Consider the following 23,225-nt stretch of genomic DNA (forward strand, 5'->3'; position numbering starts at 1 on the left):
CTTTTCCAGTGACCAAGCTGCTTACAGTAATGACATTTTATTAGCGCGGCTTGGGCTCCCCCCCCACAACCCCGTGATTCGCTTTTGGTTGCCACTTGGGGGGTCACCGCCTTCCTTCTTGTTTTTTTACTTTCAGCGTTTACAAGGGCTGCTAGCATTCTCACCTGTTTGGTCTTTTGAACTTTATTTTTTGTGTGATACACACGGGTGGCCACGCTTACCAGTTTTTTTAGGAACTTTTCCTCAGCGCCCTCGAGCTGCTGCAATCACCTCTTAATGTCCGGGGCTGACTGAGAGATAAAAATAAGCCTGACCGTGGACTGTGTGTCCGTAGCCTTGGGGTTTATGTTAGTATAAGTACAAAATGCTTTACAAACTCTCTCATAAAAGTCAGACGGGAGTTTTTCTTTTCCTTGCACAGTATTATGGACCTTAGACCAATCTAGAGTTCTTTTTTTTGCTTGTTTTATACCTGTCAAAATATAGTTTAGGAATTTTTTTAGAATTGCTTGGTGGGCTGAATTATTCAGGTTTTATTGAGTAGGGTTAGTGAGAGCTATAATATTGCCCCCATTACCGGCAGCCTTCGCAGCCTCCCGGGCCCCCCTTAGGACCCACTCTTTCTCCTCCTTGCGCAGTAGGCAATCTAAGAGTTGGCCCATGTCTTGCCAATCAGGATTATGAGCTGGATTTGTACCTTCTTCAAGCGACGATGAGCCTCATCGTCCCACAAAAACCGATACTCCATTTGACCTGGCGCCTGATTCTCCAATATCAGGCGCAAAGGGGTTAAATGAGTCGGAATATTAATGGAGCCAAACTCAGGCCATGCAGTTCCCAGGGCTGGCCAATCCTGGGTGCAAAGTTGTAAAAAGCGCTTCCTTGACATCCCTTTTTGAACACCGGGCAGGGGCCATTTATTTAACATATAATTCAAAGGGCTATTTTTAGAGGGTTTACCCAGAGACCCACCCATCTGTCTCCTGACACTCAAACAGAGAATTACACAGAGAGCAGAGGGAATTATGGTCTAATCCAGAATTTTCTACCTCTATTACACTGACCGCTACAGGGGACGAGACAGAAGGATCCCAATTCAACCTCAGAGCTTCATCGCACGCTATGGCTTCCACCCTGAGGAATTACGAACAAGAGGCTCAGTTCCGCCCACACACCTAACGCCCAAATGTATACAGCAGAAAAACAGTAACCGGTTAACCAAAACAGAACAGAACCAGAACCAGATAGCAAACCAGAACCAGATAGCATTTCCTTATCCTATTAGGGCTCACCTTATCGGAACACGAACCCCAGGGGCCGCGGTGAAGTGAGGAAGAGGGGCTAAACACCCTGGTGGCGCCGCTCCTAGTTTGCCGCAGCCGTCCGGAGTCCGATGTCCGAGCTAGGAGAGTCCTGTCTGGGGTCACCAGAAACTGTTACCAAAATATTGGGTTTGCCTAGCTGAGAGCCAATAACAGCCTGACAGGGATAAGGAAAGATGCTTTATTCTGCCGAAGAAAGGAGAGCCCTGTACCTTGGTACAAAGAGTTTGTTTTATACAAATTTTACAAGCCTTTTATACACTTATAGACAAAGACCCTTGCGTGTTAACACTTGATTGGTAGGTGTTAAAGCCCGCACTCTGTTATCTGGTTAGTAAAAACTGGTTTGAAGCAAGTTTTTTTTTTGCTTTGAGGCAGAAGAGAAAAGATAGTTTAAAAGTTCAGGTTACTGTGTACATGAGGCTTCTGCTTCCCCCTACTGGCTGCTTGTAAGCTGTTAAGGGGGCTACCAGTAACTTTTACATAAATTTTTCTAAAATTTTCACTCTGCCAAAAATTTGGACTTTTTGTCCTGCTTCAGGATGAAAACAAATGTCAAAATGTCAGATTTTTCCACAGGATGGAAACTCTGATTTTCACTTAACTCAACTGATGACGCTTTAAGTGGCACAATAACCAGGTGGCAGGTGGGCACTGCAGATTGTGTCTTCTAGTGCTGAATGGTACAGCAAGGTGTGGAGAAGGAACGTGTGTCTCACGTCAGTGGTTCCCAGCTTGTTCCATACTGGGACCATGCGTCCTCCTAGCAATATAGGAAAGGCAGCATGCCTGCAGCCCCCTGACACCTGTCTGCGACTCCCGGGCAGAGAACCTCTGTTCTACAGCCTTGCACATTCATCTACAGTGTTTTGCATTTAGGCACATGAAATATAATATGCCATGCAGTGTTGGAATCAGGGAAATAACAGCAGGCAGCTACCCAGCTGGAACGCTTGGGCTAAGGAGAGAGAGCCTTAGTGGCTGGTCATTGAAATATGGTGGTTTAAGAGCCCACTGTCCAAGGGGAGAAAGAGAGAAACAACCATAGTATCCTGGAGGCAGTGGTGTATATCACCAAGGGGGTTACAGCTGTCATTAGAGCAGGAGGAGGATGACTTGAACCTGATCTCAGGTTGATAACCTTGGGGGAATAAATAGAGCCCTGCAAATCTGCGGATATCTGCTTCATATCTGCGAACAAGTTTTAGGGTGACCAGACAGCAAATGTGAAAAATTGGGACAGGCTGGGGGGTAATAGGAGCCTATATAAGAAAAAGACCCCAAAATCGGGACTGTCCCTATCAAATTGAGACATCTGGTCACCCTAACCATTTTTGCAGATGGTAGATTGGATGCAGATAGAACCCGTGCATGGCTCTACTCACTGGCAGTGCCTGACCTACAGCATCCAGCTCAGGCAGCCCGGTGGGTGCAGCGCCCTCAGGGCTAGCGGCCAGCAGCCACTGGCTGGGGCTGGGCGGCATGTCGGAATCAGGGGCTGTCCAGCAGCTCAGGCCCCTCTGGCAGCTCCAGTGTCCCCATCATGGCCCAGTCCGGCAGCACTGGCCATGCTCCCAGTCCTGGGCCCAGCCCGTTGGCTCCTGGGCAGCAGGACCTGCCCCCAGCCACAGGGATTGGAGCGGGCAGGCCCCTTCTGCCCCACCCCTCTGCCTCATTGTGATGCAACAGGCACTGTTGCTGAAGCCCTCAGGAGCAGCACGGGATGCAAGTCCCTTCCTCCTAGTCCCCCCTCCTCACCGCCCCTTCTCCTTGAGACTTCACCTCCGTGCTGCCCCTTACCCAGTCCCAACCGTCGCACTGCCTCTTCACTGCAAAACCCCGTCCCCCCACTCGCTCCCCGCCTTCCCCCCAGGTCGCTAGTCCTCGTGAGACAGCTGGGGCTACTGCAGATGTGGATACAGGTAAAAGACGGCTAGCAGACCGCGGGTTGATCCTGGCAGATGCAGATTCACATTTTTGCATCCGCTCAATACATTCACAGCATTTGCTCTCCGGAGACTGTGATAACTGCTCAGTTCTCAATGGAGGGTCACCGTTGGACTTGGGAGGGGGACAAAGGGGAAGACAGACAGACAGACTGAACGACATCACCAAGAGATTGAACTTGGAGAGATCCAGCCAGCCAAGGGAATTGGGGAGGGGGAGAATTATAGTATAAGGTCCAATCCTGTGAACAATTCCTGCCAAGCCAAGTGCTTACTGCCATTGTGGGATTGCCCATGTAGTGTGAGCCCCATGCAGGACAAGGCCCTTCTAGATCAACGTGCATGACTCAGTGAGAGTGTGCTGCGGTTCAATTCATAAAATGTTTCCTGCAAAATCTGCAGGTTGCAAAATCTCCCTCTCCCCCTCTAGTATTTATTTCTGGCTCCAAACACTGGGAACCAGACCTGGCTGTCTGCCATTCGTGCTGACTTCCACTGCTCTCTGGGCAGCAGCCTGCTCCCAGTTAGCATCGCTTTGGAAGCACACTGCACTGGGGTGGGGGAGGTTCCAATCCTGATGGCAGCATCATGCACTGTTCCAGCAGCAGACGGAAGAGCAGAGGCAAGAGCCAGAGAAAATGAGAGGCAAAAGCTCCACATAACCTTCCTGGGATTAGTTTCTAAGAAGCCTCATCCCTCTCCGTGCAGCCTGGGTGGTAGCTTGATGTAGGAACTACAGCCGGGAATGGATTCTGTCCTTGACTTGGCATTGACACAGTGTCACTTTGCTTTTATGTGCCTCAGTTTCCCAATCAACAAAGTGGAGAACAACACTATTCCCCCACCATATGGGGAGTTGCTTGGCTTAATTAATGCATGTCTGGAAAGTGCTTTCAGATCCTCAGAGGGAAGGCAAATGGCCAAGCGTTATCATTAAGTGAGTCAAACCCTTGCCTCTCCTGAGTGCTGAGTGAGAGGAGGGCTGCAACTACAGCAGCGCTTCCTGAGAGCGCACAGCGCTGCTCTGTTCAGATTTCTCGAGAGCATTGCCACACACCCACTCAGCCTCCTTATCTCACTCAGGCTGGCGTTCACCTTGACGGCAGCACAGCGCACTTCGCTTTTTCTACTTCTCTCTTTCCTTCTTTGGCCAGTGTGATCAGGCAACGTGAGAGTGACCCCTTGCCGAAAGATTACACAGCAGCCTTGCAAACCGTGTTACTGAAGACATTTGGTAATAAATAACTCAGCAATTGGAGACACCCCCTACAAGCCACACACGGGAGTCCTGCAATCCGGTCGTGAGCTCACCCCGGGTGTGTGCAGACCCCATGACACAGGTCAAGCTAATGGCCTGCACTTAATCCTCAAAACGGGCAAAAGCTCATAGGGGCATTTTCAGAGTCACTTCCCTGCTATATCGGTGTCTCAGAGTTCAAAATAAATGACCAATGAGTCAGTCATTAACCAGGAGGCACGTGGGCTTACACCAATGACAAGTGCTCAGGTACTCTCGCTCTTTTGACATTTTCCTCTGTTCTATTTTTAAGGTGTACATCAAGTACCTACCGTGAATACAGCCGTCTCCACTTCCTCTTTGCTGCCTCTTATTTTGACCACGGAGGCAATAAATATCCCCAGCCTCCTGAGCTCATGCTGCTCAGCTCTGTCTAGAAAACTGCAGCTCATAGACTAAATATCCACTGGCTTCACACTTCTCTCTCTCCCCCCAATACACATTAATATTGTACAGGAAAGCAGCAAACTTCCTTTGGGCCCATCCCATGGAAGCCACCTTGAGGCCTAAAACCATCCCTTCTTCTCCACTGCCTGGAAACAGTCAGAGGCCTCTTGGGGGAACCAGCTAGCTGTAAAAACTGTTCTACTTGCCCTGGTCACACAAAGATCCGTCTTCTATAGCCTAGCTCCCAAGTTTGTGGGGCTGCCTTGCAGGGGTAGACACCCCAATGCCAGGAGAGACTCACAAAATCTGTCCAAAGAACAAGTTCCCATTTCTTATTAACTACATGGTTCTGCGTCTAGGCACATGGATGGGACCTGGCTCTAGAGGCCCTGGACTCTGGACAGTAGTGGAAGAATCTTATATAGTGCTTTCAATATCACCAAATCTTAGCCTTCCAAAATCACTTGGGTCACATTTTCAGGCTTTTCTGTGCAACCATGAGCACTAGAAACTTACTCACTTTCTTTATTTTTAAGTGGAGATTCTCCTATAGTCACATGACTCCAGGAACTGGAGCTTCAGGAAAAACACCAGACATTGCAGGATTTCTGAGAAAATACCCGGAGTTAGCAACACCACTCGTCCTGTCGATTTCTGTATGATTCTATTTTTAAAAAGTGAATTTACTGCTGGAAAAGGTGCCAGCCCACCAGCCCCAGAGACTGGAATGCTCTCGTTATCTACAGAACAGGTACAGAGTAGGGAAGCCTCCTTCAGAGTGCTACAATGATGGACTGCACCACTGATCTCTACCTCCTCTAACTCCTGGAGGTTTTTCCAGGCCAGGGGATGCTCATGGACAGTGTCTCTTAAGAATGACAATTACTGTTAATGCAGCAAAGAATCCTCTGGCACCTTATAGACTAACAGACGTTTTGGAGCATGAGCTTTCGTGGGTGAATACCCACTTCTTCAGATGCATGTGGTGGAAATTTCCAGGGGCAGGTATATATATGCTAGCGAGCAAGCTAGAGATAACGAGGTCAGTTCAATCAGGGAGGATGAGGCCCTGTTCTAGCAGTTGAGGTGTGAAAACCAAGAGAGGAGAAACTGGTTCTGTAGTTGGCAAGCCATTCACAGTCTTTGTTCAATCCTGAGCTGATGGTGTCAAATTTGCAGATGAACTGAAGCTCAGCAGTTTCTCTTTGAAGTCTGGTCCTGAAGTTTTTTTGCTGCAGGATGGCCACCTTAAGGTCTGCAATAGTGTGGCCAGGGAGGTTGAAGTGCTCTCCTACAGGTTTTTGTATATTGCCATTCCTAATGTCTGATTTGTGTCCATTTATCCTTTTCCGTAGAGACTGTCCAGTTTGGCCGATGTACATAGCAGAGGGGAATTGCTGGCATATGATGGCGTATATTACATTGGTGGATGTGCAGGTGAATGAACCAGTGATGGTGTGGCTGATCTGGTTAGGTCCTGTGATGGTGTCGCTGGTGTAGATATGTGGGCAGAGTTGGCATCGAGGTTTGTTGCATGGATTGGTTCCTGAGCTAGAATTATTATGGTGTGGTGTGCAGTTACTGGTGAGAATATGTTTCAGGTTGGCAGGTTGTCTGTGGGCAAGGACTGGCCTGCCACCCAAGGCCTGTGAAAGTGTAGGATCATTGTCCAGGATGGATTGTAGATCCTTGATGATGCGTTGGAGGGATTTTAGCTGGGGGCTGTATGTGATGGCCAGTGGAGTCCTGTTGGTTTCTTTCTTGGGTTTGTCTTGCAGTAGGAGGCTTCTGGGTACACGTCTGGCTCTGTTGATCTGTTTCTTTATTTCCTCGTGCGGGTATTGTAGTTTTGAGAATGCTTGGTGGAGATTTTGTAGGTGTTGGTCTCTGTCTGAAGGGTTAGAGCAGATGCGGTTGTAGCATCTGCTAGAACAGGGCCTCATCCTCCCTGATTGAACTGACCTCGTTATCTCTAGCTTGCTTGCTAGCATATATATACCTGCCCCTGGAAATTTCCACCACATGCATCTGAAGAAGTGGGTATTCACCCACAAAAGCTCATGCTCCAAAACGTCTGTTAGTCTATAAGGTGCCACAGGATTCTTTGCTGCTTTTACAGATCCAGACTAACACGGCTACCCCTCTAATTACTGTTAATGTTGCTGGTGGTTTTACACATTCAAATCTCACTTCCAGAGGTTGGACGGGTGAGCTTGTTTGGCCAAATTTAGAACCCAATCACAAATCAAGGGCTTTTAGATTTAGAAAATAGCTCCAAGAAACTTTATAGATAGGAATTCCCCTTCGTTCTGAGCAAATGCACTAATTTAAAACTTTGGACTCCCCCGGCTGTTGTAGAAGCAAGAACAAGAATCTTTAGCCTTTGCACAGCAGAAGCTGAAATTTAGTTAGCAATCCTGTTTCTTCTAAAGTAAAGCATTATTTTTTCCAAAGGAAATGTAACTTAAAGTGCAACTCCACTCTGAAAGATACTCCCCCCACATATATTTATTTGTACATTAATTTAGACAGATTAGACACACAAGGTGGACCACTCTACCTTAAATGGCCTCTTACAATATGTGCTAACTACTTATGCTAAGCAATCTGCCCCACCTGGCATTTTGCTGTGACACTGAACTTTTCCCAGACCCGAATAAGAGCTTTGTTGTGATTCCAAAGCTTGTGTCTCTCACCAACAGAAGTTGGTCCAGTAAAAGATATTACCTCATCCACCTTGTCTCTCTAATATCCTGGGAGCGACAAGGCTACAACTACACTGCACACAACAGTTTAGTCAGATATTAGTCACATTGCACAATGATCTATGGGAAGGTGCTCAGATAATACAGTGATGAGGGTAGCATAAACAGGCCAGAATCTATGTAGAATAGAATAAGAGCCTATACAGAACAGGATTGACTTCAGTGAGTTAAATAAGTCTGTACTACTTTCTCCTTCTGTTAGCTCCACAGAACCAACCAAGATCTAGGAGAGTAAGATGGATTCTGTTCCTTCTTGTGCAGCATCAAGACTTGTTTAACTTCAGTAAGCACCAATCACTTACACTGGTGCAAACCCAAAGAGAGCAATGCATTTGCACCGCAGGTATTGCTGAGGGCAGATTTTAAGACAAAGGGGCTTAGGACCCAGTTTGGCCTGCAGAGTCGTTATTAAAGCCCGGACGCATAAGAATAGAGTCCAGCTTTGCTTTACTTCCAGGGCGGAGGCTGAGTCTGCAGGCTTGCAATTAGCACAAAACTCTACGGACACTGTAAACTGATCACACTTGATATGAACACACCCAGAGCCAGCAAACATGGAACTCTCCAACACCCTTTGGACACCATCACTTTTTGGTGGACCCACTTTTAAAAGGGAAAGATTCTTTGGAAAAGCATCAAAACGTGTGGAACTCAAGCCCGCATCCAGCTTACCTGATCTTCCTTATTATAGATGTGGGGCCATATCCTTAGCTGGGATGAGCCTCACTGACATCAATGAAGCTGCGCTGATTTACACCAGCTCAGGATCTGGTGGCTAGCTGGTGAAACAGAACATTGCAGGAGACAGAGAACCAACCCACAGGGTTGCTGTGCTTAGCCTTAGAAAGCAAAAACCAGCATACGCCCTGATCCTGCAGATCAGATACATGCTCCACTTTCTGCCCTGTAAGGGAATCCCAGTGAAGCAAATGGGACCGCTCAGCTGCACAAAATCATAAAGGTTTGTAGCATGGGAGCCTAGGGCCTGGTCCACACTAAGGGCTTCTGTTGGCACAGCTCGGTTGGCCAGGGGTGTGAGGAAGAGTGATCCTTGCCTGATATAGCTGTGCTGCCAAAAGCCCCTAGTTTAGAGGCAGCTATTCTGGTAAAACTGTGCTTTCATTGGTGTCGCTTATTTTGCAGGTATAATAAGCTATACCAACAAAATCGCAGTTTTGCCAGTATCAGCGAAGTCCACACGAGGAGCACTTTGTTCCTACAGCAGATGTAGCCTCAGAATCTTGTTCCCTCAGGCAGCCACTGGGTAACAGCCCCAATGGGAAAGCAAGTCACTACAGGAATACAACAATCATCGACAGTTTGCTATTGCCTCCCATAACAATCCAATGAAAGCCACTGACGTGGGCCACATCTACAAAACAACTTATGCCGGTCAAAGCTCAGCTTTGCTGGGTATAACTGCATCTGCATTAGGGGCTCTGATGGGTCAGGGATCACATCTCATCACAACCCCTGACCAACAGAGCTCTGGTGGCAAAAGTCTATAGTGTAGACGTGGTCTTGGTATAGGCAGTTTAAAAACAAATGGAGCTAAACCATAGCATGAAACAAAGAGACATGCCAGCAGCAGCCCTTGACAGCTAAGGATTCAGGCTCTGTTCTGTTTTTTCATAACAAAGGCCTGTTTTGGCAGGGTTGATAACTCGTGCTGGACTGGAACCAGGCACATTATGGAAGCTGGGTCTTCACAGGCTAGACTAGTACTAATAAAAAATAAATTCTACAGGAAAAATAGCTCAGGAGGGGAAAAAAAGGAATTATTTCCAAAAAGAGACAAGTCTGAGGAATAATTCCTAAAAGCACCATCTCAAATGTCTCCAGGGCAATAAATATCATCAGAGTCCAAAAGGATGGAGACTCTGAGACATGCCAAATGCGCTGTCTGAATATTAACGAACAGAGTGATGGATGGAGAGGTGGAAACGGTCAACCGCAGAAACAGAGAACTCTAGAGACTAATGAGATCCAAAGAGTGAATGACAGCAGCTATGTATAATGCTAATTTCCAGAAGTGGACTGGGGTGCACTATCTGGAATTAATAGCTTTGAGTATTCCAGTATCTTTCTCACCAATGCCATACACAGAGGTAAAATCATCATCTCCCTCCTCCTACACCCCAGCATCACACCGGGTGCTCAGGTTGGGTTGTTTGTCCAATATGACCCTTAGATCCTTTTTCAGAGTCACTGTTGTCCAGGATACACTCCTCCATTCTGTGTCTATGGCCTGCATTCCTGGTTTCTAGAGGCCTAGCTCTATTTGGCTGTATTGAAAAGGCAGTTGGTTTCAAAGGTCCCAGCTTCCTAAGCGATCCAGATTGCTCTGGGTGACTGCCATGTCCTCATCATTATTTCCTGCCCTGCCAATCTTTGTTTCCATTTGCTGCTGCTTAGAGGACAATTAGTGGCTTGGTGTCATGCGGTATTTCCATTTCCACCACAATGCCCACGTGCATTGTCTGCTTTGCTGTGGGCGCAGTTCTCGTCATAGGGATATCTGAGAGTGAAGCTGGCCAGTGGGCTCAGAATGGGCACAATGAATCCAAACCAGGCATTACATTCTCTGACTGGTGTATGAGACATCTGCCTCATCCCTTGCCTAGTCCTGCCTAGGGTCTGAGAGGGATTACCCTGACTCCAAATCACTGGGTCAGGACCCTACATAATGCTGCATCCACACCGCTGTGTGGGTCAACAGCAGCAGAAATGGAATCTGGGACCTCTGGATTTGAAACCAGGAGTGTCTGCAGCGTGAGCTAAACGACACAGCTCAAGATGTGGCGCAGTCACCACTAGATGGGGACAGCGTGCTACCTGGTGTGGGGTGACACATACAGGTGCCCAATCTTACCACCCCATCGTTGCTCTCCTGCAGCTTGAGGTCTCCTTCAACAGGGGCCAAAGCAAATGTCCTTCTCTCTTGGGCTCATCTGATCTGATCAACAGGCTCCTCATCCTATCAGGAAGCAGACACTCTGCCCCACCCTAGGGAGGTCAGGTGCAGCACATGGGGACAGAGGGAAGTTGGAGCTTTCTCCCCAAACCAACTGCAGCAGAGAGGCCATCACCAAGTGCTTCTGAAATCAGAGGGTGAGCCCGCGCCTGCCCGAGAGAGGATGGAGGCAGAGATGCTCTCCTAGCAGAAGAATAAGGGAAGCAGCAGCAGGGCAGGGTCCATCCCCACCTGACTTCTCCTGTCCCCTTCCCTGATTCAGTCTGTCCCTGGCGAGGTGTGATGGTTTATTTTCAGTTAGAGGCTGGTACCCAAGCAACTGCCAGTCCAAGAGCTACAGCAGGTTGGAAGTTTCTCATCCAAACTGTTTTCGTCCAGAAAATGCCATTTTGACCTTAGTCCAATTTTCAAGCAATCATGTTGGTTTGGATGAAATGTCACACAAAAAGACTTCGTTTTTGAAACAGAACGGTTTCCGAATTTCCATTTCATGGGAAATTTTGCCAATATTTGGTTTTGTTCCAATTGGAATGAAAACAATTTTTGAAATGTTGAAACAGAAATTCTGCATTTCCACCAGCTCTTCCAAGGGTGCTAGTTCCAGCAGCATCTCAACTCCCTCTGTAGAGGACCTGCCCCAGCCTGTCCATTCATCACATGCGCCCGGGTAGAGCCCTGCACAGGACTATATTTTTAATCCCGCTCCCATCTCGGCCCGCAATACTCACTCCTAGTCCCACCCACTCCCCGCATTGTTTTTTCACTTTTTAATCTCGCTCCCACCTGCAAAAATCTTAGATCCTGCAAATCCCACAAGAGGGACAGGTTCCCTCATGCTGCTAAAAAAACCCAACAAAAATGGTTGGTTAATATATTGTATACATATGGGAAAGAGAAGCTCAAAGAAAATAATTTCTTGAATAGGCTACTCTTGATAAATTGATGAGAGAGTTAGTGTTTTTCCACAAATTACTGCAGTCTGGTTTTTTTTCCCATCTAATCCCACCCACAACAAAGTACATTTTACCTGCTCCCGCGATTATATCAGCGGGTCCTGCGGGATCCACGGGACCCCAGTCCCGCTGCAGGGCTCTGACCCTGGGTGCTGTTTGCTAGGAGTGACTCTTCTCTTTGAGCTGGAGGCAGACGCCTTCCCTTTCCACTGAATTGGGGACTACAGGGCTGCTCTTGTTTACTAGTTACTCATTCATTAACTCATAGGTTGCTTTTGTGCAGTAGTTTTCAAACTGCAGGTTGCAGCCCAGTACTGGGTCTCGGAATGTAAGGTACTGGGTCATGGCAATTCTGGTCAGCACCGCTGACTGGGCTGGTAAAAGTCCCATTAGTGCTGCTGCCCAGCTAAGGCATTCTAGTCCCTACCCATTCTGAGACCGCACTGTGCCCCAGAAGCAGCCAGCAGCCAGTCCGGCTCCTAGCCGGAAGGGCCACTCGCATGCTTCCCCCACCCTGAACCCCGACTTCACACTCTCATTGACCTGGTTCCCAGCCAATGAGAACTGGAGGGGCAGTGCCTGCAGGTGAGAGCCACACGGAGCTGCTTGCACGCCTCTGTCTAGGAGCCGGACCTGCTGCTGGCCACTTCCGGGGCACAGCGCAGTCCGCGGTGGCAGGACAGGCAGGAAGCCTGCCTTAACACCCCCGCTGCACCACTGACCAGGAGCCACCCGAGGTAAGCCCATGCTCCAATCCCTATCCCAGCCCTGAGCCCCACAAACCCGGAACCCATTCCTGCACCCAAACCCCTCATCCCCAGCCCCACTCCAGAGCCTGCACCCCCAGCCCAGAGCTCTGACCCCCTCCTGCACCCTAAACTCCTGCCCCAGCCCAGAGCCCTGTCCCACACCCTGAACCTCTCATTCCCACCCCTACCCTACAGCCCTCACCCCCACACCCCAACCCTCTGCCCCAGCCCTGAGCCCCTCCCACATCCCAAACCCCTTATCCCCAGCTCCGCTGGGTCATGGGCATCAACAATTTTCTTCAACCGGGTCACCAGAAAAAAAGTTTGAAAACCACTGTGTCAGGGCATGTCTTCACTGGCAACGTTAAAGCCATGTTAAAACTTTTAAAAAAACACCCTCACCAATAGAATAGCTATCAGTGCTGGGAGCACGGCTCCCAGCACTGGTGCACTGTCTACACTGGCACTTTACAGCATTGAAACTTGCAGTACTTACAGCACTGATGGGCCATGTGCCAAAGGTTGCCGATCCCTGCCTTAGTTTATGTGAGTATGTGCTTGTCGATGTGTGTGTGTGTGTATGAGTGCGCATGTATGCATGTCTATATGTGTGCATGTATGATTGTGTATATTCATATGCATGCATGTTCATATGTGCACACTTGTGCATATGCATGCACATATGTGTATACATATGCACATATGCATGTTCATGTGTGCATGTGTGAGTGTGCAAGCATGTATGAGTGTGTACTGCCTCACCCATGGTTTGCTAGTGACACTACTGGTTACTCTGTTCTTCTTGCTGTTTAATTAAACTCATGCGGAGGAATGTGCAAACTGCAACCCAGTTTCCATCACTCAGGGAGCAAAATAGCACACTAGGCTCTCCCCACTGGCCCCAACCAAACACAGCACTCAGCCGTGCACTGCATGTCTCTGGATGGGGCAACAGCTCCAGAGTCTGACCAAAGGAACATAACTGTGTCCCCTGTACCAGGCCCTTATAAATAACTTTCTCAAACTGTCTCTGAGCACCAAGTGCTCTCGTGGGAGGATCTAAAGCAGGGAAGGCCCTGCTCATTCTCCAGAGCCCGAAGAGAAGCAGCAGAATTTACTACAGGGTAATACACCAGACAGGGAGGCAGAGTTGCTGACAGACCGCCACTGCACAATCACAAGCAAAAGCCAACAAGAGAGCAGGGGAATCCAGCAGGGCCAGGACCACCCAGAGGATTCAGGGGGTCTGGGGTAAAGCGGGGCAGCTGCAGCACTTGTACTCACCCGGCAGCGGTCCGGGTCTTTGGCGGCATTTCGGAGGCATTGGGTCCTTCAGTCGCTCCGTGTCTTTGGCAGCACTGAAGGGCCTCCCGCCGCTGAAATGCCGCCGAAGACCTGGACCGCCGCTTGGCCAGGGCTCGCGGGGGCCCTGCAGGGCCTGGGGCTTGGGACAAATTGCCGCACTTGCCCCCTGCCTCTGGGCGGCCCTGAGCAGGGCTCATGTATTCCTCCTTCCCACCAAGGCACTTATGCATGGGGATTCTTTGGGGGTGTGAGGGGGAGGAGGCGGTTCCCCATAATTCTGGAGGTGAACCCAAGTTGTCCCTAGGGGCTGCTGCACTCTCTAGGGGCCAGTCCATTTCTTGGAGCTCCCACATTCTGCCAAATGCAACCAGTGTCCCACATCTTGGGGGGTAAAATCTCTCTCCCCTCTGTCCTGTCCCCTCCACATGAGACTGCCCTTACCTTCCCTTGGATTCTTCTGGCTTGTAAGTGCAAAGCTCTCCCCAGAGCACAGAGCTCCCCCAGCATGTGCATCGCAGGGAAAATAAAGAAGAGCAGGAGTCTGTGGCTGAGGCAGACCTCAGCAATGTATGGTGTGCAGGCCACGGCCCATGTTAGTCCAGAGATCAAGCATAGGAGGAATGGGCTATGCTGAAGAGCCGCAAGTCCCCTCTGGCCTTTGCATCGGCAGCCAAGTGAAAAGCGTTGCAGAGCCTGAAAGGGTTTCGCTTCTGGATTTTCTGTCTGTGAGCTCTAAACTCACTGCTCACTGTGACCACAAGCCTTCCGTCCGAGAGCAGGAAGGGCTCACAGACCCCCGGGAGAGCACATGACTTATGGGGAAGTGACTACTGAGTCGATGGGGAAAATGTGACACACAACAGCCGAGGCAGAGCTGGTGCCCCCAAATATCAGGACAGTCTCATTCCCATCTCTCCCACCAGTGAGATTCTTGCCCCAAGCACCTTGCTTGTCACTCATACCCCGGTTCAATTAGTAAATCCTCTTTTAGTAACCAGATGGGAGCCACATTTCTAAATGTTGTAGCTAATTTTTTTTTAACTTGGTGATTCTCCTTTGTGATACGAATGGGGATTAGATTTTCTTCTCCGTTACACTGGAGTTTCCCTTTTCTGCCAGGAGGGCAACGTTCTGTGACTCACCAGCTGGGCAGGTGCAAGGTCCCTTGAAGAGAGCCTCTGGGGGGAATGCAGTTGAGAACTGCTTGAAAAAATGACAGGTTTTCTTGAGAGCAGGGATAGAGAGGGGGCCATTGCAGGAAACTTTGGTGAAAAAATATTTTTTCTTCAATTTTCAGTAAATATGCTGGATTTTCACTGATAAAAAAAACCCCTCTATTTTAGAAAACTGAAAGCCAACTTTCCCAGCAATTGCAGGCATATTTATGAGTCCATTTGGCAGTTCAGAAGGCAGTGCAATTAATGCAGATCATCATGGGTTTATGGAAAACATCCTGTCAAACTAACAAAATCTTTTTTTAAGGACATGCCAAGTTTGACTGCTAAAAGTAATACTGTTGACAGGGCCCTCCCTGGGGCAGGAGCAAGACCCTGGACATAGGCACCGAGTTTCTAATCTGCTGGGGGGAGTGCTCCCCCCCAGCTCCGCCCAGGCCCTGCCCCCACTTCACCTCTTCCCCCAAGGCTCCACCCCTGCCCAGCTTCTTCCTGTCCTGCCCCACTTCTTCCCCCCCTCTTCCTGCCCCCAATCCCATCTGTTCCCCGCCCAGTTCTGCCCCTCTCCCGAGCACACTGTACTCTCGCTCCTCTTCCCTCCCCCACATCACCAAAAGAAATCTGATGAGGTTCAACAAGGACAAGTGCAGAGTCCAGCATTTAGGAAGGAAGAATCCCATGCACAGCAACAGGCTGGGGACTGACTGGCTAAGTGGCAGTTCTGCAAAAAAGGACCTGGGGATTACAGTGGATGAGAAGCTGGATATGAGTCAACAAAAACCTGATCCCCATCAGTTGGCTAGTGCCTGGAACTGAAGATGACCAGCCCTTACCAGCTCTCCTGTGTGTCAGGGCGCCTCTCGCGCCTAACCAGCCACACCTATTGATGTGGCACCTTAGAGACCAATGAATTTCAAGAGAGGGAAAATTACTTTTGTAGTGCTAACAAGGCCAATGCAATCAAGGTGGAGGTTGGCCATTTCTGAAACCTTTCTCTCTCTTGATATTCACCCCTTCTTGTCAGCTCTTGAGAATAGGCCACTTCCACCTTAACTGAATTGGGCTCATTAGCACTGACCCCCCCCCACTTGGTAAGACAACTCCCATCTTTTATATATACACATACATATATAAATATATATACACTGCTTACTGTATTTTTCACTCCATGCATCTGAAAGCTTATGCCCAAATAAATCTGTTAGTCTCTAAGGTGCCACAAGGACTCCTCATTGTTTTTGCTGATACAGACTAACACAGCTACCCCTCTGAAACCTGTCACCTATTGATGTGTGGCAGAAGAACTGCTTTTTGGTTGCTATGTTCCCCTGGGAGTTGTGGAATGTATTCCTCTCCCATTGGAGCTTTGCAGACACACAGCACCCTGCAGGAGGCACTCAGCCCTTTGCAGGATTGAGCCCCCTGCCACTACCACTACGTTACATAAATGTCAAAATGATCACAGTGTGTGTTTTATGGTACCAGACAAGTCTTCTAAGGGAGGTTGTGGAATCCCCGTCATTGGAGTTTTTTTAAGAACAGGTTAGACAAACACCCATCAGGGATGGTCTAGGTTTCTTTGGTCCGGCATCAGCACAGATTCTATGATTCTAAAACTAGTGCACTAAACAAAGAACAGACCAAGACACCTCTGGACCTGGAGCAGAGCTTCCTTAAAGTGTGGCTCTACGGTTTTGGATGAATCTCTTCTGTGTAAAGAAATTATGCTCTCTCCGGTTCATGGTGCTGAGTTGGTGCCTTCCTCTCTGTTCAAGCTGTGTCGTAGTAAGAGTGAGCGATACAGAGCCGCACCGTTCAGTGACAAGGCACAAGAGCCTGTTATCAGCTTTTCCCATTTATACAAGTAGGTAAAAGGCACGTTCCTTTTGGATTGCTTCTAAATGGATTTACAGAGAAGAGCCTGAAAATCTAATAGGGGCTACCTAGGCATAAGGAGCAGGCTGAGAAGTATGTTTGTGCCATGATGTCTTGGCAAGCACACACTGGCTTTAGAGAAGTCTGCACACAGAATATTAAACACCAGCGGAAGAATTACTTCTCGTCTTGTTTACAAAACGCGTGCTAATACATCCCAGAATTATGTTTGCTTTTTTTTGCAAGAGTGTTACACTGTTGACTCACATTTAGTTTGTGATCCACTAAGACCTCCAGATTCCTTTCCGCAGTACTCCTGCCTAAGCAGTTGTTTCCCATTTTGTGTGTGTGCAACTGATTGCTCCTTCCGAAGTGGAGTACTTCGCATTTGTCCTTATTGGATTTCACCCTATTTACTTCAGACCATTTCTCCAGTTTGTCCAGATCATTTTGAGTTTTAATCCTATCCTCCAAAGCACTTGCAACCCCTCCCAGCTAGGTCTCGTCCGCAAAGTTTATGTGTACTCTCCATACCATTATCTAACTCATTGATGAAGATATTGAACAGAACTGCCCTCTTAGAAGTCAGTGGCAAAACCCCCCACTGGCTTCTATCTAGCAAGAATTTCATCCTCAGAACTGCAGTCGTTACTCCCCCAAAGTCCCTGGTATCACTGTCGGTATTACAGCTGTGAATTTGGGGATTTCTTCCAGAGTGTGGCCTTCACTGTCTCACCCTTCAACTCGCTAACTCAAGCAATTGCCTTTTTTTCCCCAGCCACAGTCTAGTCTGTGAAACAGACCTGTGATAAGAAAAGTTTTCCCACCATTTAGTGTCAAATTATGAGTCAAAAACTACGCATCCTGGAGGGTTCCTGGAACAGTCAAGTGCCAAAAACCTAAAGAAGATAATGACAAAACAAGAAAATATTCTCGCTCCTAAAACCCCCTCTATTAACCAACGTTTAAAAGTCCCAGAGCTGGGTCATGCACTGCCATGAAATGCTCACACATGTTTTAGGAGAGTTATATATAGTCCGGCTCAAGTCTTGGACATTGGTGTATTTACACAAATTCAGTCGGCTAAGTACATTCCATTTATCTTGATTATCAGCACAAGCGGCTATATTTGCAAAGGAAATGTAATTGGGAACAGAATGTGAAAGATACCCTTCCCCCCGCCCCCCAACCCTGCTTCCTCCCTGTCAATCACTGCTCCGGTCCAAAAGCACTAATCACATTGCAGAAATCAAAACCCTGGCTTGCTACCAATGTGAAGAATGAATTCATACAAATACCGTCACAGGTGATTGGTCCCGAGCCGTCCTGCATGGTGAGGCTGTGAGTCCACAGATCTGGGGCAACATGCAGGAGCATGTGTGTCCGTTCTGGCTCGCCACACTATGACAGGTGTCCCTGGGAGCAGATCAGACTTCACACACACACCCCCGCACTGCAGTGCTGCACCCTGCTCTCTCACAGCCACTTCACAGTGAGACCAGTTCTGAAAGTAACACATGAAGCACTGCAGTCTAACCTTACAGAGCTCCCACTTGGTGCTTGCCCAGCTGGCGTTTCCTTTTAGCTCCAGTGAAAGTTGCAGGAGCAGAAAGTATCAAATGTGACCCTTGTTTACTGGAAGGGAGCAGGGCAGCTGTGGAAAGGCAGATCCACCCCCCACGCCAGGTTTCAGAGCTTGGTTCCAGCCCCAGTCCAAACATCTAGACTGGGTCAGTTGATCTGGGCTCCGAGACTGGCTGCCACGGGGGTCTTCTTTTGCAGCAACCCCCCGCCCCCCCCCGACCTTAGCCATTCCATGCCAGTCACTGCTGCTGCTTTACAGCCCCTTGTGATTCTGTGCTGTGTGCATGGGGCTCTGCCAGCTGCAAACAGGAATCTGATTCTACACACTGCAACTTGTGCCATCAGTTACCCCTGTGCAAAGGGTAGATAAAATACTGCATCGGCATTCCCCACTCACTGACACCAGTGGTAGCATTTCATGCCCACTTTGCACTCACTGGGCAGAGTCTCCTCTCACACCTGTTTTACACTCATTGATTCCAATGGAGTTACTCCTGATTTAGGGCCAGATCCTGAGGTCTGGTCGAACTGTATGCAGCAGAGGTTGGGGTGTGTGTACAAAGGTGGCATAAAGCATACATTGTATTCTCCAATCCAGGAGCCACTGTGTGCAGTTTTGCTTTCCATGCAATAATTTATAGCAGCCCAAGGGCTGCTCTAATGTCTGCTTGCTGCTAACAGTCCCAAGGATCAAAACCACAGCCAGGGATAAAGACTGTATAAGGCCTTGCCCCATTTGGCTGCAGCAGGAAGAAGGTGACATAAAAACCCAAAGATACTGAACAAAAGTTCAGGAAAAGGAGGCTGCAGAGAGACATTGGTGAGGTGCTGCCATGACCCGTGAGCCCTTTATGTCCATTGTTGCTTGAGTCTGAAGTCACAACTAAAACTGAGTGAAACTTTCATTATGAAACCCCAAAACCACATAAAATTCAGCTAGGTCCAGGTTTCATTTTACAGATTCAAACAGGCTACTGACGTGCAGGAGACTCTAAAGAAAAGGAGAGAGAGCCTGGGTCCAGTTTGGAGCAAGTCTGGGCTGATTTATGGTTTCACCTCAAACCGGGCTGAACTTGTGGTTTTGGCTGGTTCTGATATAAAACCAGGTGCCCTCACTCTGGCACCGCTCCTAGAGATGTAGATAACAAGCTCAGACTTTGCTTGCCGGCAGTAGGCTGCAGTATCTGCATCACGTTCACTGTTCTTGTGAGGATCATTCCCGCCAGGAGACTTATATTTGCAGAAAGCAAATACGAAGGGAACTCAAACACAGAGGAAGCCAATTCATTACTGAATTCTAAGGGACTCATTCACAGCATTCACTCCACTCCCATTAGCAGCTTCCACTGTGTCTGTCTGTGTCTCTGAGTCCAATAGGCTCTAAACTCTTTTGCTAAATCTGGAGTGGGAAGTGCAGGCTAGTTCCTGGATACTAATGACTCTTTGGAGAATTTCTCATTCACGTCACCTTCAATTACTTCTGGGGGAAGAAAATGATTTTCAGGAAGCATCAGGTCTTTAAATTTAGCATCTCTACTTCCATTCCCAAAGTCAGCTTCAGAAAAACAATCCGGGGGGAAAAAATAAAATAATTCCCAAATTCACTGCCAAATGTACTCCAAAAAAAACCGCCAAGCAAAGCCCTTCCACCTGATGTGGGAGTCAGAGCAACTGGTGCCCAGTTCTGCATAGCAGTCTTGGATGATCCCGGAAAGGGGAAAACCTTGCCTGGAAAATACAGACCTATTTCTGGGCTGGAAAGAGCTCTGCAACAGGCTGATTGCAGGGATTATCCATACGGAGTGTGCAATGCAGTGACTTGCTTTAAGGGATTTCCGGAGGGGGAAAGCAACATTTCACAGATTTAAGGTTTTATAGTTCAAGCCACACAGGGATTATAAAATACCTTTCCACAGACAGAATTAAAAATGGTACAGTCTCCCCTCCCTATTAATTATTAACTTGCAATAATAGTTGTGTGGTAGGGGTGGGTGAACGCCACCAAAGAAATTCAGGGTCAGCATTTAGGGTCAAATTTGGGAACCTCTAACTGTTCATGACAGAGGACATTATACTATGATAGTGTACTTATGTATAGGATAACCTCTCAGAACTCAGAGCCCTTGACTGTCAGAAAATGCTTGATGAAAGAGAACAGTACATGTGGTGAAAGGAATAAAAGCTGAATGTTGCACTTTCTTAGCTCTCTGTTTTGTTACATTTGAACACCGAACACAGACCCTTCTCAGTTTTCTATCCCAGAAGGACTGCACTGATTTTCTTCGATCCATCTCTTTATCATTATCATCATTACTTATTAATTGTGCTATCCCTTATTTGCAGGCCCTCATTCAGGGATCGGGGCCCCAGCAGGCGAGGCGCTGCACACACTGCAGAGTGAGATACACTGCCAAGACCTGACAGACAGAAATTAAGAGGAGACACAATCAGTGGGCTGAGTTGGGGAAGAGAGGATGATGGCAGTGGTGATGAGGGCATGTGACCCTTTCAACTCGCTGAGAGCAGAAGGTGCAGGTTTGGAGTCAGTTTTATAAATGAACAAGAGATGTGGATGAGATACCAGAAACATCATGGTGAGAATAATTTCACTGGAATTCACTGATCATACTCCAGCCGTGGTGGGAAGAATTCGAAAGTGGTTACTCTGTTAGCTGTTTCGGGGGCCTGCGTGCAATGAGCTGGTGGGTCTCATAGCAGCAGTGTGCATCCGCAGCACAAAAATTACCAGCTGTCCCTCTCGTTGGCAGTTATAGCAGAGACCACTGAATGGGCTGCACAGACTGAAATAGGCACTGGCCCAAGGGGCAGTCACTTCAGGTCATGGCTCACGCGCACTGACTGGGACGTGTGGGGGAAGCTCACACTGCTGCTGCCTGTGATGTTCCAGCTCTGTGGATAAGCAGGGAGTTTCATTCTCCAGGGCTGGCAGTCCTCTACCTAGCCCCAGCATGAAATTTACTTAGAAAAAGGAAACCATGTATATCCTGTTAGGACAATTTCCAGGGCCTTTTTCTACCAGGAACAGAGTTTTCTCTCCCTCCCGCCTCCCCCCCTCCACTGATTTCAAATTTCTACAATCTGCAACACTCCCAAATGTGACAAGCACATTAGCGACACAATATCATTTTTGTGCATCTCCCCCGACCCCTTTCAATAAAAGTTTCCAGTCAAGGACCTGATAGGAGAACCACCTATTGAGTGATGCATTGATCTAAGTGGCAGATCCCCTCTGAAAGAGCCGAGAAAACAACAGGAATATGACAAGACTGGCATTTCAGTGCACCCAAAGCTATGCATTCAGCAGCAGCCTGCTATATGATAGAAGAATGCTACCTACTTCTTTTAGAACAGCCACTGGGGCAATCTGCCAGTCTCATGTGCACCTGAGGTCCCATCCCAAATGAAGGCAGCAGGGCGCAGTTGACAAGCCATCTCCTTGCCTGCTCTGATGGTGCAGCAGGGCAGCCTGTGCAACCTAACGAATCCAGCTGCTGCCTTTCTAGGGGCTGTGCTGCATGTTTCAAAGTCTGCAAAAGTCTCAGTAAAAAGGGGAGTGCCTGTGTTATTTCAAGATGACTTCCTCTTTCATGCAAGATGTCTCCCAAGGAGAAAGCCTTGTTGTTCGCTATCTCCCTGGTAAGCTCACAGGGCCCGGAGCGGGAGAGGAAGGGCTGAGCATTGCTAGACTTTGCTACGCTTCAGAAAACAAACTAACATTCAGGTCAGGTGGAGACTTATAAAACTTGAGGTGAGCCAAAACTAACAGTAGGTGTGGCATGACTCACTTAGCTGGCATTACCACCTCAGCCCCCGCGGTGTGGCATGTGTCGGCTCACCCCACCAAGAAACTGTGCATGGAACTTCTGTCATGATGCCAGCCTGCTAAGAAAGAGGCAGTGTCTCAGAAAAACAAGCCTTGCTAAACAGTGCACACACATACACAATGTTGCTAAGAGTGACAGGGAGGCATCTGGCTAATGCATGGCTACTTTTCCAGCTCTCCAGTCTAGCTTTGCATTCCTTCTGATAACAATGACACTGTGCATTTCTATAGGGCCTTTCATCCCTGGCAGGTCTCAGAACACTTCACAAGCATTCTTTTTCAAAGGAAGATCAGTACTGCCCCCATTTCACAGACAGAGGAACTGAGGCACCAGGAAGGGAAGTGATGTGCCCACGGTCACACAGCAAATCAGTGGCAAAGCTAGGAACAGAATCCGCAAATCCTGACTCTCAGTCACATTGTCTCACCATGGGAGAACGCTCAAGCCTGAGATACAGTTACTTGACTGTCAGTCCTCTCCTGCTTATATTGCGATGTCAGAAGGAACCATTCCCTGTATAGCTCACTCTTCACCCAGCATGTAGGGTGACCAGATGTCCTGATTTTATAGGGACAGTCCTGATTTTGGGGGCTTTTTCTTATATAGGCTCCTATTACCCCCCCACACACACACCTCCTGTCCTGATTTTTCACACTTGCTATCTGGTCATCCTACCAGCATGTGAACCAGGGACTGGGTGTTGTAGCTGTGTAGTTGTATTATATGAAATCCATCTCACTGTACTGCATGAAGTCCAGCTCCAGGCTTCCTGGGCTTCCCTGGGATTTTATGACTGGGTTAGAATGGTGCAGGGCGGGTGAGATGCTCTTTGTGGTCTGTCCACAAGGTTTTTATTCAAGAACCTGTCTGCAGCTGTTGCCTTCATCTGATAGCCACGCAGGTAGGACAACACTTCTGTACGCTGGGGAGCTGGTGCCTGGTTGTGGGAATGTGGGTCCTTTGGGTACTGGGCAAAGGCAAATAAAGCAGGAAATTCCAAGGGGCCTTTAGGACTTTTGGTTGGTAGAAGCCAAGCCCAAATTTTGGT

General features: G+C 48.3%; 1 protein-coding gene across 7 annotated transcripts in view; it reads right to left on the minus strand.

Annotated features, from left to right (window-relative positions):
- The window catches only part of PIK3R6 (phosphoinositide-3-kinase regulatory subunit 6), a 75,763-nt gene extending 53,894 nt beyond the window's left edge, over window positions 1-21,869 (minus strand). For 2 of the 7 annotated variants that reach the window (XM_050919258.1, XM_050919259.1), the window contains exon 1: window positions 18,047-18,191. In XM_050919258.1, coding sequence (XP_050775215.1) covers window positions 18,047-18,125 — 79 coding nt within the window. In that variant the 5' untranslated portion in view covers window positions 18,126-18,191. Of the gene's footprint in view, window positions 1-1,292; window positions 1,480-14,139; window positions 14,412-18,046; window positions 18,192-18,285; window positions 18,423-21,690 lie in introns of those variants that run through there. The other 5 variants (XM_050919264.1, XM_050919263.1, XM_050919261.1 and 2 more) reach the window with 5 other exon arrangements.
- Between the last annotated feature and the right edge of the window lie 1,356 nt (window positions 21,870-23,225).

Source organism: Gopherus flavomarginatus, chromosome 12 (assembly GCF_025201925.1).
Source record: "Gopherus flavomarginatus isolate rGopFla2 chromosome 12, rGopFla2.mat.asm, whole genome shotgun sequence".
Lineage (NCBI taxonomy): Eukaryota > Metazoa > Chordata > Testudines > Testudinidae > Gopherus > Gopherus flavomarginatus.